The sequence below is a fragment of the Argentina anserina genome, chromosome 7, assembly GCF_933775445.1.
Source record: "Argentina anserina chromosome 7, drPotAnse1.1, whole genome shotgun sequence".
NCBI classification, from domain to species: domain Eukaryota; kingdom Viridiplantae; phylum Streptophyta; class Magnoliopsida; order Rosales; family Rosaceae; genus Argentina; species Argentina anserina.
Window position 1 is genome coordinate 10,002,652 of NC_065878.1, and position 14,534 is coordinate 10,017,185.

The 14,534-nt window shown below is 37.1% G+C and overlaps 1 protein-coding gene across 1 annotated transcript; it reads left to right on the top strand.

The window, feature by feature from the left end:
- Window positions 1–11,870: 11,870 nt before the first annotated feature.
- On the top strand, window positions 11,871–12,958 carry LOC126802914 (E3 ubiquitin-protein ligase ATL4). Its single transcript, XM_050530628.1, has one exon. The coding sequence runs from the start codon at window positions 11,871–11,873 to the stop codon at window positions 12,849–12,851; it is 981 nt and encodes a 326-aa protein (XP_050386585.1). The 3' UTR covers window positions 12,852–12,958.
- The last annotated feature ends 1,576 nt before the right edge of the window (window positions 12,959–14,534 follow it).

Sequence of the window (14,534 nt, forward strand, 5' to 3'; positions counted from 1 at the left end):
CGGAAGACACCTTTCTTGATTACACTTCCAGCTCAAGTGTGCGACTGAAAAATGAGATGGAAATAAGATAGAACATTTTCAAAAAGCATCATTTCAGACATGCTGCTGAGTCAAGGCGAGTGTCACTATTGATCATTAACTGAATCGACTAAGCACATCTACTGAGCTCAAGCTTCAGCGACTAATTAAGAAGCTGTGATACAGCTGAACAGAATGAACTGAAAGATAAAAAAGCTATGAAGCAGGCAAATGGAATTGCTGCGAAAAACATGATTCCAGCCTTTGAATCAAGAATGTGAAATCTCGTATCAGCTTTTGATGATCTGAGAGAACAAGTGCTACATAATAAAAACTTCATTAAATGTTCCAATGTCACTAGATTATCACACATTCAAGTCGTTCTTATGTTTTCTTCTTCTTCTTCTCAATGAGTAAGTAGGAAATCATAAACCCTGAGAAAACCATCCTCTCTAATTCTGAGCACTTCACAGAGTTAGACAAGAGTCACGCGGCCTCTGATTTTGTACCAATACATGTTTGTATTTTAAGGTAGCAAAACCTATTCTGTCCATATCAATCAACAAAGACAATGGCAATGTTCAAGTTATTTTGGGTTTGGGCGGGATATATATCCAGACGCCAAGTAGGACTGCTATTGCATTTCTTTAGTGCTTGGGGTTTCTTCTCCCAGTGCACAACTTCTTGTAGAAGGTACCTACAAGCACTATAATCACAACTTGAAACACCTAACACAACCATTCCCAGAATTGTCAGAGTTTAAAGCACGTTGATGGAAGAGAGTTTGAAGGTACATATATTGGCCTCCATAGTTGATGAAGATCCAAAGGTGTGGAGGACAAGTCATGAAGATTTGATATGCAAAAGGAGAATTGATGTTGTTTCCTAATTGGACTAGGAAAAGATTATAGTTTGTTTTTCCTACCAAAGAAGTCTCCACCGATTTGATTATGGGTAGATTGATATATATTTGGGTATATAGAAATTATTATAGAAAAGGGATTTATTTTAAAAGGTGTATTCCATATTTATATGGATTTTTCCTTTTCTATCTAAAGTTGTATTAGGAAGGAATTTGGGCTTAATACCTATTTGTGCTAGGGTTTAGAGGATCATGGCCGGCTGGTATATATAGGATGTATACATGCAGTAGGTTTTCATGCCTCTAGGAGATACACGAACAAGAAAAAAAAGAGGAGAAAAAAGGTGAAACCAAAGAGAAGAAAATTCACAAAAAGAAGAGCTTAGTGCTAGGAGATCTTAGTGACTCCATTGAAGACCTTAGTGGCAACGTCAAAGCTCTTAGTGAGGTTGATCATCCGTGTGACTACAACGATCTTAGTGAGGTTGTATCAACACTTGAAGCAACGATCTTAGTGAGGTTGTTTCATACTTGATTGTGACTATCAAGTAAGAAGTATTTTTACTTTTGAGAATAACATTATTAGTGATTAGAATGTAATCATTGTAATATCGTTTATTCAATAGAAAAGTAAAATTCTTCTACATATTCTGTTGTTATTACTCGTTATTGTTCTATCTTGTATTTTCAGAATTTTCTCATATTTTGTGTCTATATATCATCGTCGGGTGTTTCGTATCAACAAGAACATCAGCCATAAAGTTTGCGTCCCAAATTATATATATACATACTCTTGAACCGACTTATGGTAAAATTAGAGAACATCCGACGATCAAATTGGTTAGTATTTTCTTTTTAAGATTAGATATTGGCCAGGTGTGGCAAGCTGCTCACCACGAGAGTCCCACTCCCTAAATATGTAGATCAAAGTATCGTCTTTCGTTCGTTACTGTGAAGCTAGTTCCTGCTTCGAACTGAGATTGTTAGTAATGAAACATATTGGTATGAACTACATGGCTTTTTTTTCACAGGGGAGTCGTTCACTACTACATCAAATCTGTCAATGACGTTTGAAAAACTTTCAAACGCCATCCGGTTTGATATCCATACGGGTGCCATCTTAGGAGGTACTCTTCGATGACAATGGATAAACGTTATAAAAGACCTTTTAATGACAGTTACAAAATGTCATTAAAGGGGTTTACTATGACGTTTTCGAACTGCTATTGAAAAGATTTCCATGACGTTTTTGAACTGCTATAGAAACTAATCCATGACATTTCTTAAACGTCATTGAAATATTTTCATCACATTTTCTAAATGTCATCCATTCTTTTCCTATTAAATATATAAATTCAGAAATTAATTATCTTCTTATTTACAATTACAATGGAGACATAATGTCATTGAAATTATCAAATTTATTTCATAATGTAGTACCATTACATCAAAAGAAAAAAAAATGAAAATACGATGGAAAAGATGTGAACCTTCAGCAGCTCTGAGCCACTAGACCATTTGAGAACAACCGAATACGCAAGGACGTAGCTACACACGGGCTACAACCCACCTCAAATTACTAAAAAACTTGTCTTTCTAGTTAAATTTTAGTGTTAAAATTTAAATTTTAAATATTAGCCCACCTTAAATTTCTATATATAGTTCATAAATAATCGTAAATTTTTTTCTAGCCCAACCTATTCTGAAATCCTGGCTCTACCCTTGTGAATACAGATATGTGATGAACAACGGTGGCCTAGTGACCGACGACTGTAGCTTCATTCGCGAATGTGCGGGATCGGGTTCGGCGATCTGAGAGGGAAATTTGTCATTGATGCCTTTGTACAAATGGTGGGTAATAAGGAGGTTGCTATTGGGGAGATTTGTAGTAGTGAGACGTTGACGATGAGCTTGGTTTGGGGATTCTTGTTCGATTTAGTAACAACGACGGAGAGAAGGGTTAGGGAAAGAGACTGAGAGAGAGGTACGATTTGGCTTTTGGGTAGCAACTTAGCTGGATAGGGGTTTAATTGAAGGAGAAATTAGGGTTTGTTTGAGCAAGTCATGAGATCTGAGTAAGGAGGAAGAGCAAGGTTCAAAATATCGGTATCGGGGGATATATCGTTTTTTTGAAAAAGGGAGATATCGGATATTGGAAAAAAAATATCGTTCATCTTCCAAAATTATTTATTTCTTATTGAATTACATACAAACAAAATATAATTATTAATTTTATCTAGTACCCAAAAGAAGCTCTAGGTACTTGAAAAGATGCACGTTGGTCAACAAAACTACAATACTTTGCCTAAGACATACGAGCCATATAGTACGAATTATAATGGTTAACATGATAGTCATATATCTTTTTTAAGCTACTAACAGTTTCTCCGAGAATGAGATAATAAAGATGAACCAAACTCGATAATTGATCATAAACGTCTCCGAACTGACCATAATTGTAAATAGGATGACCAGGTTGATAGTTGACTTCATGTGATTCGTTTGACATCCCACTGTGTTATGTGCCTAAACTGATATAATCAAAACTTAAGGCAACTGAACTAACATCAGATGGAATATTTTGATCATCAATTACTCCTCTTATCCTCCTCATGCACCTATTTTTCTGTTGCGCACCAGGACCGCCTGCTCTAGATCCATGATTCTCATCTTGGGTAGCATAATCAAAATTACTTTCACAAGTAAACTTCTCAAATTCTCCACCTACATAAAATTGTTCATATTCAAACCTTGTATCTCCACCACCTTGTCGACTTCCACCACTACCATCACCAATACCACCACCACCACCACCACCATCATCATCATTATCTGAACTATCCGGAGTTGCTACACCGCCCCACACACTAGCATTATCAGAATCATCTCTCGAGTCTCTAACTTTATCAGATAATACCTTGTTTACATCAATTCTAAAATCAGTTGCATTTTCTACGACATGTGGAGGAGGGTAGCCATTTTCATTATCAAGGTGTGCATGCATAATCCAATCATGAAGTGGTTCACTAGCAACATGAAGTAGATCAATATCGTTGTTTTCATTGATCACATTATCTTTTGATCGTTTATCACGTAGTCGTAACTTCATGTTATAGTAATAGTATACGAGTTTTTCCAACTTCTGATATGCAAGACGGTTCCTTTGCTTTGTATGAATAAGAGAAAAAGTACTCCACTTTCTTTCACAAACAGAAGAGGAAGCCATTTGTGCTAAAATACGCATGTCAAATTTCAGTATTATCATCCTTCCATGATGGGTTCACGGGTTGCTAACAATCTATGAAGGTATGAGGGAACTTCTAGGAGACAAAGACTACAATGTGACTCATGTTTTTTTACTTTTCCCAATAGTGCATCAAGGAGATAAAGATTACTACTCTTTCTATATTCCTCGAGGAGAACACTTGTTACTAAAATTCTTGATATTCTCTTATGACCTTTATGAGAGTGTGAGACTACGTTGTGACCCTTTATTTTGGATTCCCTCACGGTCAAGGAGAGCACTGGTCACTGATATGGCTTGACTTTTAAGAGTTAAGACTTGAACTTTCACTGCTCATCTCGATATCTTTTACGAAAAAATAAAATAAGCCGATTGAAGGACTACTCTTCTAGTCTTATTTTTTATATCACTCGAGGCTTGAGGTGATTAATTAATCAAAAACTCCAGGTCAAGGAGAGCCCGAGACATCCTCAAATTGAGATAAATTTTTCTAAGTGAAAATTTTCAAATATTTCTCTAAAATATCGAAGATATATCGGATATATCGTAAATATCAGAGAAATATCGCAGATATTTTATGTTATTGGAGAAATATCGCAGATACGGGAAAAAATAAGATATTTACCCCTAAAATATATCGTTTTTTTTAAAGGGAGATATCGGAGGATATATCGGAAATATCGGGGAGATTTTGTTCTTTGAGGAAGAGTGAGAGAAGAGAGTGCGACATGGAGGGAAAAGGGAAATTGAGTACAACCCTAGCTTTTCAAGGAATAAAATTTGGGCGCGATGTTTAAGTTTTCGTCAAATATTTTTATGACTGTTTATATTTGTCGGACTTGTTTCAGAGTTTGTGACACTTGAAAAACGTCATAACAAATAATATACATGATGGTTGATAAATGTCATGAAAATTTTATTCATGACAGCTTAAAAACGTCATGGACAAACTTTTTATGACGTTTAAACAACGTCATATTTTTAATGACAATCATAAAATGTCATTAAAAGTTATTGCTTATAATCAATGATGTAGTTACACATGGGCTACGGTGGCTGTAGCCCACCTTAATTACTAAAAAACTTGTCTTTCTAACTAAATTTTAGTGTAAAAATTTAAATTTTAAATATTAGCCCACCCCAAATTTCTACGTATATTTCATAAATAATCGTAATTTTTTTCTAGTCCAACTGCCCTTGCTTATAATGACATTTAGTTAACGTCATAGAGTTAAGCAGAAATTTAGATCCATAACGTTTACACTTTTAAACATCATGGAAACAACATATGATGACGTTGTTATCCAAACGTCATAAATTTTCTGTCATGAAATGCTATATTTGTAGTAGCGGTTGCATATATAGTTCCTTGAGACACTTGCCCTTCAAGCTTCAACTCAACAATCATAGGTCAAAGTTCTTACAGATAAATATTCATAACTTTTTCCTAGTTGCCTTATCGATCCTTATATTCACAATATCTCCAAGGCCTGAAAGTCATATACAGTATGTAGAAGTATCAATCTGCATGATTTTTCGTGGTTATTGTAGAGGCAATTATATATGTTATGAAGAATTGGCTGATAAAATTTTCTAATGTAACAGATCAATGCATGTTTGTCGAAATATTATTACTAAACGTATATGGTAGCAAATGATGACTGATACAAGCCAGAAGGAGAGAGGTCAAGAATTCAGGATGCCAAGGACCCAAAAAGGACAACGACCTAGCTAGACCATTTTCTTTCTGGTTTGTAAAATATGGGGAAGACGAAGAAGAAGATCGAAGACTAAGTGACAGTGAGACTTAGCATTATATATTTGGTTAGATACACCATCCCTTATACACCAAACAAATCGGATTTGAATAAAGTTGTTTAATTTCATCAAAAATGAGCTGTATAATTAAGAGATTCGAATAAAGAATTTGGATCTAGCTATATAGCTAAAATGGTTGTTTGTTTGGCATCTAGATACATTTATTCTTGTCAACTATATAACTACAGAGAATTTGGATTAAGCTATATGGCTAAGATGGTAGTTCATGTCATCTAATCTTTTGATCGTGTCATTGACCTGTAAATGCAACTATGAATGCATGCAACGATGTTAGCTAGCTAGCTGGGGAACTTAAACTTTGCAGACATGTAGGCAAATAATTAAGGTTTGGTTTATGATGATGATCGACCTCGTTCATGAACTCCAGCTGGGGCTAGGAAAGTATGAAGCAATGCAAGCCATGAATTGAAGCATCTTAAACGCGCGCCTACCGGACCAGTTAAGAACAAGAATACAAGATAATGCAGATATTATTGGTTTTCGGTAAATAACAACCAAACTATTTATGATCAAATTAATTACCTTGAGCTCGAATAATGGATTTCTAGGTTACTAACTAACTTAGTACTGACCTAATTAGAATGAAGCAGGAAGTAGGAAGTAGGAACACAAGATCGACCCATGCACAATGCTCGTTGCGTTTAGAATACTTCAGATAAAGTAATGAAGAGTACATATATGGATCGGGGTAGTTTCTCTTTCTACTTCAAAAATACTTTATCCTACATTTTATACCTATACTATCAACTGTTTGACGCTTGCTGTGATTGAACGTTATTATCTTAGTCGAATTAGTAACCATGTGAACACCACGCACTGCAATATTTCATGATATTGAAAGGAGGTTTATGTACTTGGCAAGCAAACTAAGTCGACTACTGAAATCTTATTTCCTTGATTAAGTTCCTAAACGTTACTTTCATGGTGTTTTTCATGTCCCCTTAATTGTCAAACACTTGAATTGCATCGATCTATCAATAAGGACCTAGCAACTCTTTCTCCAACCTTCCCTTTGTATTCCTCCCTTTCTGTAGTAGCAGTATAGTCTTATGAACCATCCTTGTCGGATAACATTCAACTTTCAAACCATTTAATCATTCAACTGTATGAAAAAAAAATGGCTGGCTAATGTGAATTTAACATTATCAAATTCGATAACATATATCAGATGACTGTTGTTTCCTGCCTCCAGGAGGCTCATACTGTGGCTCCAGACATGAGGCTCAGGTTTATGATTGGTTAGTGCGATGTCAGGCTACTAACTCACAGAGTTTTCCCCTTTTATTGATGAGCTTATGGGCTATATGGAGTAACAGAAATTTAAAGACATGGGATGATGATGCCAAGCCTGACTCTGTATTAATGCCCTAAATTATTGGTTGGTGGAATGAATTTAGGCAGTTGCACACTGCTTCAAGAAATCCAAGGGCTAAGGTTTGTCCTCCTTGGCAACCACCTCGGATTGGTATGCTCAAGGTGAATGTTGATGTTGCTTTTCATCTTTCTGATGGTACTTCTGGATTGGGAGGTGCAATCTGTGACCATACTGAACATTGTTTGGGCGTTTTCGCGTTTTATAGGGACCGAGCTCAGTCTCCTCTGCATGTTGAGCTCCTTCTTGTGATGGAGGGGTTGAAGATTGTTCGACGTTATGCCTTCACCCCTCTGATTATTGAATCTGACTGTCAGTTTCTAGTGGATGCAGTACAGAAAGGTACATTAGATCATTCAAAGTTTGGTTTTCTTATTGAGGATCTTCGTTGGAGTATGCGTTTAACTCATGGAGCGTGTTTGTCTCATATTAGGCGGTCGGCTAATTATGTGGCACATTCTCTTGTTAGATTAGCTTTGGTTTCAAAATCCAGTTTAGATTTTTCTAATGTAATCCCTCCGACTGTGGAGGAGATCATAATCCCTTAGCGTAATGATATTTGATCAATAAAGTAAAATTTATTCCCCTAAAAAAAACATATATCAGATGACTATACACGTAGTTGGTAGCCTATAGTTAGATGATTAGAAAAACATAAAGTACGTGGTCTAAACTAGTAAGTAAAAATAGTGATAGAAGTGTTTGACAACTGCTAAAGAAAGTCGAGTGACGTATAATTTAGAACACCAATTTCATTAATTGTTCTTCGATCATATTTCAACATAAGACATAATTACGTAGAAGCAAACCATAAATTGTAGATGGAAGAAGAGAAGAGAAAATCTTCATGAAAATGTATAAAACATGAACAGCCCAAGTTTTGGTCTCTTAAGGGACAATAGTTTTGAAGCTAGAATTGTCCACGCTCATAGGTGTTCTTATTAGTCGACCCTTTCCCAAGTTCCTAGCTAGTTCTCATTATTTATCCATTTTTGTTTTGTCAGGAAATCTTCTGACTCTATTCTCATGTCGTGTGGGGTTGTGTTTAAGTCGTACGTATAGGTCAAGGTCAACAATGAAGCAGCCGTATTTGGTGTCGTATTCATCTCCTTCAAAAACCCAGTAAGGAGCTTAGTTGACACTGCTTATATAATTTACAAGGTCGTCGATTCTTGATTAGTCTAATGCATAAGTAACCATGATCACTAGATCAGGATGAGAATTACACGCAACTGCATATAATGTTATCTCACGGATTACATATGTGGCTTACATAATTAAGTTGTGTAAATTTCTCTGCAAGTTCTGGGTTAATAGACCAGTTTGAAGAAGAGGAAGAAAAACAAAAACTATATTATCCCCATGGAGTTCACATTAGGCAAGTCATGGGGGTGTGCATCTACTTTGTTTTCTACTACTTTTTATCAACTGATTTCCACAAGAAACTAAGAGCTAGATCTTGTTTATGTTGATCTATCTATTAAAAGCATATTTGGAGTGATCGACTTCGATAACACTAGCTTTTCTCCAATTAGTTTTCTACTAATTAAAATTGCTTTTTCCAAGTGACTTATTCCCCAAGAAATTAATTAAGATAAGCTATTCGCTCTGTTATGATAATACACTCATACAATATGGATCGAGTGATTGATTTTTCTGGTAAAATTATTTTTACTATATGATAATAAAAAGTTGAGGGAAACTCTTCATGCAAGATATGCCAAGGCTGGTTTGATAACAAATTGGAAAAAAGTTAGTGTTATCGAAATCGATCACTCCAAATATGCTTCTAATAGATGGATCAACATAAACAAGATCTAGCTGTTGGTTTCTTGTGGAAATCAATTGATAAAAAGTAGTCTTTGTTGAATCCGCTATCTATATGTAGTTCGTAATTAAAGTCTTTGGCTCGCTCTTTGTTGAACACCAAAAAAACACAAAATCACTCTATATTTTTAACATACGCGAGCATACAAATTTATGCCACGAAGAATACAATAACACAATAACATGAAAACATGCCACAAACCCATCCAAACCTCCTGAAAAATTCTATAATGTGTTAATGCATGATGACATGGTCACATGGATTTAGCTTAAAACTGTCAAAATAAGTCATTAAAGTAACAATATTGGTCTGAATAGTCCCCAAACAATTCGATAGTTCGGTAAATTGAACCAATATCAAACGTCTTATATGCATGTCAAAGTAACTATATTTATTTTTTCTCATACAAATATACAAGACGTCGTATCAGTTTTTCTATTTAATCATATGAGTCAATTACTTCCCCCCATATGAAATGAAATAATGAAATATGATTCGTGCTCTAGTGCCCAAGATTATTACCAATAACTCAAAGGGGAGCTTAGCACGATGACTATTTGCATTAGAAAATCGACTGCCTATATATCCTTGATGAATGATATTTAACACCATTGGCTAGTACAAGTACAAGAGAAAGTGAGATGATCACACTACCATACCAAATCCAAACATCACACCAACTATACAAAATATACACAATACAAATCCAATACATAGACAATTAATGTTCTGCCGATGCTAACAAAACAAACCACCTTCCTTTATCCACCCAACAAAACCAACAACCTTCATTCAAAACAATAATACCATTCCCTTGGGAAGAGGTTATATTTATATATACTTCCACGTCTTAAAAAACCTGCATGCCAAGAGTGTGGAAGAAGTAATACCATGCCAGAAAGACGGAGTAAAACCCAAGTGTGACAATAATAAAATGACCTAAACAGATAGTGGTATACTTACATAACGTAGATATAAGATATAGCAGCATTAATCAAAAGGGTAATGCTAAGGTTATGCCAATACTATAATAGCATATAGTACACACTAATATTTGCATCATTCCCATTTTGCAGATCATGTTTTCTGCACAACAATTTGATCGATCATATGTTTATTTTTGATATTATCAATCTTCGATCAAGTGCCCAAAAAATATGATTGTCAAATGCTAATTTAATTTGGTCAATACATTAAACAACTAAGAATTAATCAGATGCTTGCTCCACTAGAGATCCGTTGCTTTAGTTAAGTCAGTTTACCTGAAAAACTGATCTGAATCTCATTGACCTGTTCATGTGGAGTTGGGAGGAGTAGGAAACGGCGTCGTGTTGTTGATACTTGATACTTAATCCACGGCCTCACTCTCACAGGGTTCGTATCTTCTTGGCAAGGGCTTCATTAATGTTCAGAAAATGAAGTATGTGAAACATCCTGGTAATAATTGTTCTCATTCAATTCTGCGTTTGCAAGTATTTGCATACAAAAGGAAATATAATCTATATATCAGTCCTGGTCCAAACTTGTTCCGTTTCAAGTAACCAAATAGTGTAACTAATTTCACTTTTTTTTTTTACTAAAATTGTCAAATCATTCATGCCACCAGACGTAAGTATCTATATCTCATTCATTAGTGCTTTGAGATGATCTAGTGTCCAAGAAATTAACAAATTCACAAATGAAACCGTATTTTAATCGTTCACGTAATTAAGAGCCGTTAGACTAGTCATTGTTTGTCATGTGTCACGTACGGTTAATCCAATAACTCCCAAACTCAATTTCCGTTTTCGAGACTTGAGAGCAAGTGAGCAACACAACACCAGTTACAACACGAATGGAAGAGTTCTAGTTGCGAGCGGAGATATGGGTTTCCATGTCTGTAAGGGCATGCCCGTGATTCACACCCGACCTCTCCACAGGGGCAAGCATTTACTCATTGGCGTAGCTAAATAGAGACCAGACCCTCCTCACTATCTTCACAATTATGTTATGTCTTGGATTTTTGTTTTTATCTTAGTGCAATTAAGCCATTTGTTTTACTTTGTCCCTTCTAATGTGATAACATATCTAATTACTTTTAATTAATTTATAAAATTGAAGTAAATCAATGTATTTTTTAATAGAGAATAAGAGTAAAGCTTTTTCTCTCCTTGATTTGGTTTACCTCATACATACTTATAGTATTCCCCCCCCCCCCTAAATTTGTTATTATTTAAAAAATTATTAGCAATCAACTTAAACTTACATAGTTAGCTCATTTAATTTGTAAAATAAGTAGCTATACGTGTAAATTTAAACATTTTAAACAAATTTCCTGGCTACTGCATTTACTCCTTCGCATTTACACCACCAGTTCACCACCGGTTTCTGTACCACCACAAGTATCCCCCGAAATTACTATACTAAGCCCACAGCCTCACACCAACTCCATCAGTGACTGTCCGTTCTCGGTACCACCACCACCACTCCACCACCGCAGCTCACCAGAGGAACCCCACGCGCGAGTCACGTGCTTCGTTCCCACGTGCGAACCTCCTCTTCTTCTCACGTGTCGCTCCCCCCACATTTCCCTCTTCTTTTTCCCTTCGTTTTCTTTCCGATGCCATTAAATACGAAACCAAACACACATTTATAACGTCGCCCTCCCCCTCCCCCCCCCCCTCTCTCTCTCTCTCTCTCTCTCACACTTCTCTCTATGACGTCAGCCATGTCCGGATATCCACCGCCGCCCCCGTCACCGCCGTTACCAACCTCCTCCACACCTCACCGCTCACTAAGCTTCAAGACTCTAAGCCCGAGCATTCTCATCATCCTCCTTATCGTCATCGTCACCGTCGTGGCTTCGTTCTCCCTCTGCCGCATCCTCCGCTGCATCAACAACCGCTTCCTCCGCCACGTCACTCCCTCCTCCTCTGGCGAAGACGTCGCTTCCGCCAACCGCTTCTCCAGCCGGCGAGTCTCTCCGGCCGAATCCGCCGATCCCGTCGCCGCGCTCCCGGTCTTCACCTTCTCCGCCATCAAGCGCCGCCGCGAGTCGTCCGCGGCCGTCGTCTCCGCCGACTGCGCCGTCTGCCTCTCTAAGTTCGAGCACGACGATCAGCTCCGGTTGCTCCCCTTGTGCTGCCACGCGTTCCACGTATCGTGCATCGACACGTGGCTCCACTCGCAGCAGACCTGCCCGCTCTGCCGGTCGCCGATTTCGGCGTCGGACTCGGAGCTCATGACACTCGTCGAGAATGCAGGCTCCTCTGCCCGCGCCGGCGGCGACAGCTTCCGCCTCGAAATCGGCAACGTCAGCCGCCGCCAAACGACGATGACGAACTCGAGCTCGCGCCGCTCCTACTCAATCGGATCGTTCGACTACCTCGTCGACGACGACTCGGAGGTCCAGCTAACGAATGCCAGAAACGGCTCGTCGGACCGCAAAGAAGAGGTCCTCGTCGTCGTCGGCAACCTCCCGCCGCCGCTGCCTTCGGAGGCGAGTCTAGCCGCTGACGTGGCAAACGGCCGGAGCTGGCTCAAGGAATTCGTGGACAGACTTTCCAGCTCTTCTTTACGAAGCTCGGGGAGATTCTTCACCGGTAGTAGCCGTCGGAGCGAGACTCCCGTCCCGGGAGACTGGATATCGGAGTCCGGCCAAGTCGGCGTCGAGTTCTCCGAGTACTTCCGGTGGTTATCGGAGGTATGAGTTTTTACTAGTAGTTAAAGTACGAACCGTAAATACTCCCCCCAACTCATTTTGGATTAGTTTTGGCAGAGCACACATCATGATGATCATTTGATTTCAGTTTTTTTTTTTTTTGCTAGATACATGTTCTTCGTCTGTGCGATTAAATTTAGAGCTAGAATTTTTACTGATCAAATCTCAGTGATATTATTTCTTGGTAGAAATCGGAATTTGTTTACGAAAAAAGGGTTCCAGTATAGTTAATGAGCTCATCAACTTCTCTGTTTTTAACTTTTTATTCATTCACTTCTGCTTCCCACAGTCAGGACTGAGATTTCAGATTTGCGACAGTGCACTAAAATCTGCAAGTCGGCACTTACTAGAGCTCAATACGCCACCGTTTTGTTATTCGTGGTCGAAATCTAGAATTGGCAAAACAGAAACCCCCTCATAGTAAATGGGTGTAGACGTGTAGTTAAGAGTTAGATCACTACTCTGTTAATTTTCGTATTAATTTAGTATAGATCAATGTAAGTTATATATCCTGCATCTGACGGTTGACAACGAATATTATTATTTTGGCATAAATGCCGATTTGCACCCCAAACTTAGTTGAAATTGTCAATTTACACCTCGAACTTGCATTTGAGTCAATTTACCTCCTAAACTTGGTAAAAATTGCCGATTTGCACCACATCCGTTAAATTAACTGCTTTTATCCAATTTTGCGTCACATGTAATGCATTTAAGGGGTAATATTGTCATTATATATTTATTCATATTGAATAATGAAATAAATTAATAAAATTACTTAAGAGGAACACTTACTACAATGTTTGTTTTTTCGAAACATGTTATTGATTTATATATTTATTATTTTATGTGATATGGTATGTTAAAAGATATTAGAAAAATATAAATAAATAAATACATTGAAAATTAAAAATAAATGTGTGTTCCGAGAGAATTACTATTCTACCATTGTGTGTCTTAGCCTTATTAGGTTTCCTGATAGAGATAGATTCACATCTCTGTAATAGATTAGGACTCCGAATCCTACGGAATTGTGGTTATGTAATGCCCATATATTGGCCTCATTATCAATCAATAAACGGTTACGTTCTGTTCTATTACGTCGTTATTATTCTCGTTTTGTTCATCCTCCAACAATGTGTACATATAAAAATATATTTATACACAACACACTATATTTGAATGGTGGGTATATTGAATATATAATTCAAAGTAGGGTTAAGTAGGTAGAAAAAAAGATGTAAATAAATAATTTGATTAACAAAATAATCCTCATTTTAAATAATATTTTTATTTGTTTTTAAGAAAAATATAAATAGAAAATAACAACATTACCCCTCATGTGCATGACATGTGACGCAAAATTGGATAAAAACAGTTAAATTTAACGAATGTGGTGCAAATCGGCAATTTTTACCAAGTTTAGGAGGTAAATTGACTCAAATACAAGTTCGGGGTGTAAATCGGCAATTTTTACCAAGTTTAGGAGGTAAATTGACTCAAATGCAAGGTCAAGGTGCAAATTGACAATTTCAGCCAAGTTTGGGGTGTAAATCGGCATTTATGCTTATTATTTTTGACCCCACTCATAAAATAATATCAACCGTCGGATGTGAGATGTATAACATACATTGATGTATATTAGAATTTTTCATCTTGTTCTATGGTCTT

What these genes read in the sequence shown, in the direction of transcription:
- LOC126802914 (XM_050530628.1), top strand. Translation starts at nt 11,871, where the DNA reads ATGTCCGGATATCCACCGCCGCCCCCGTCACCGCCGTTACCAACCTCC.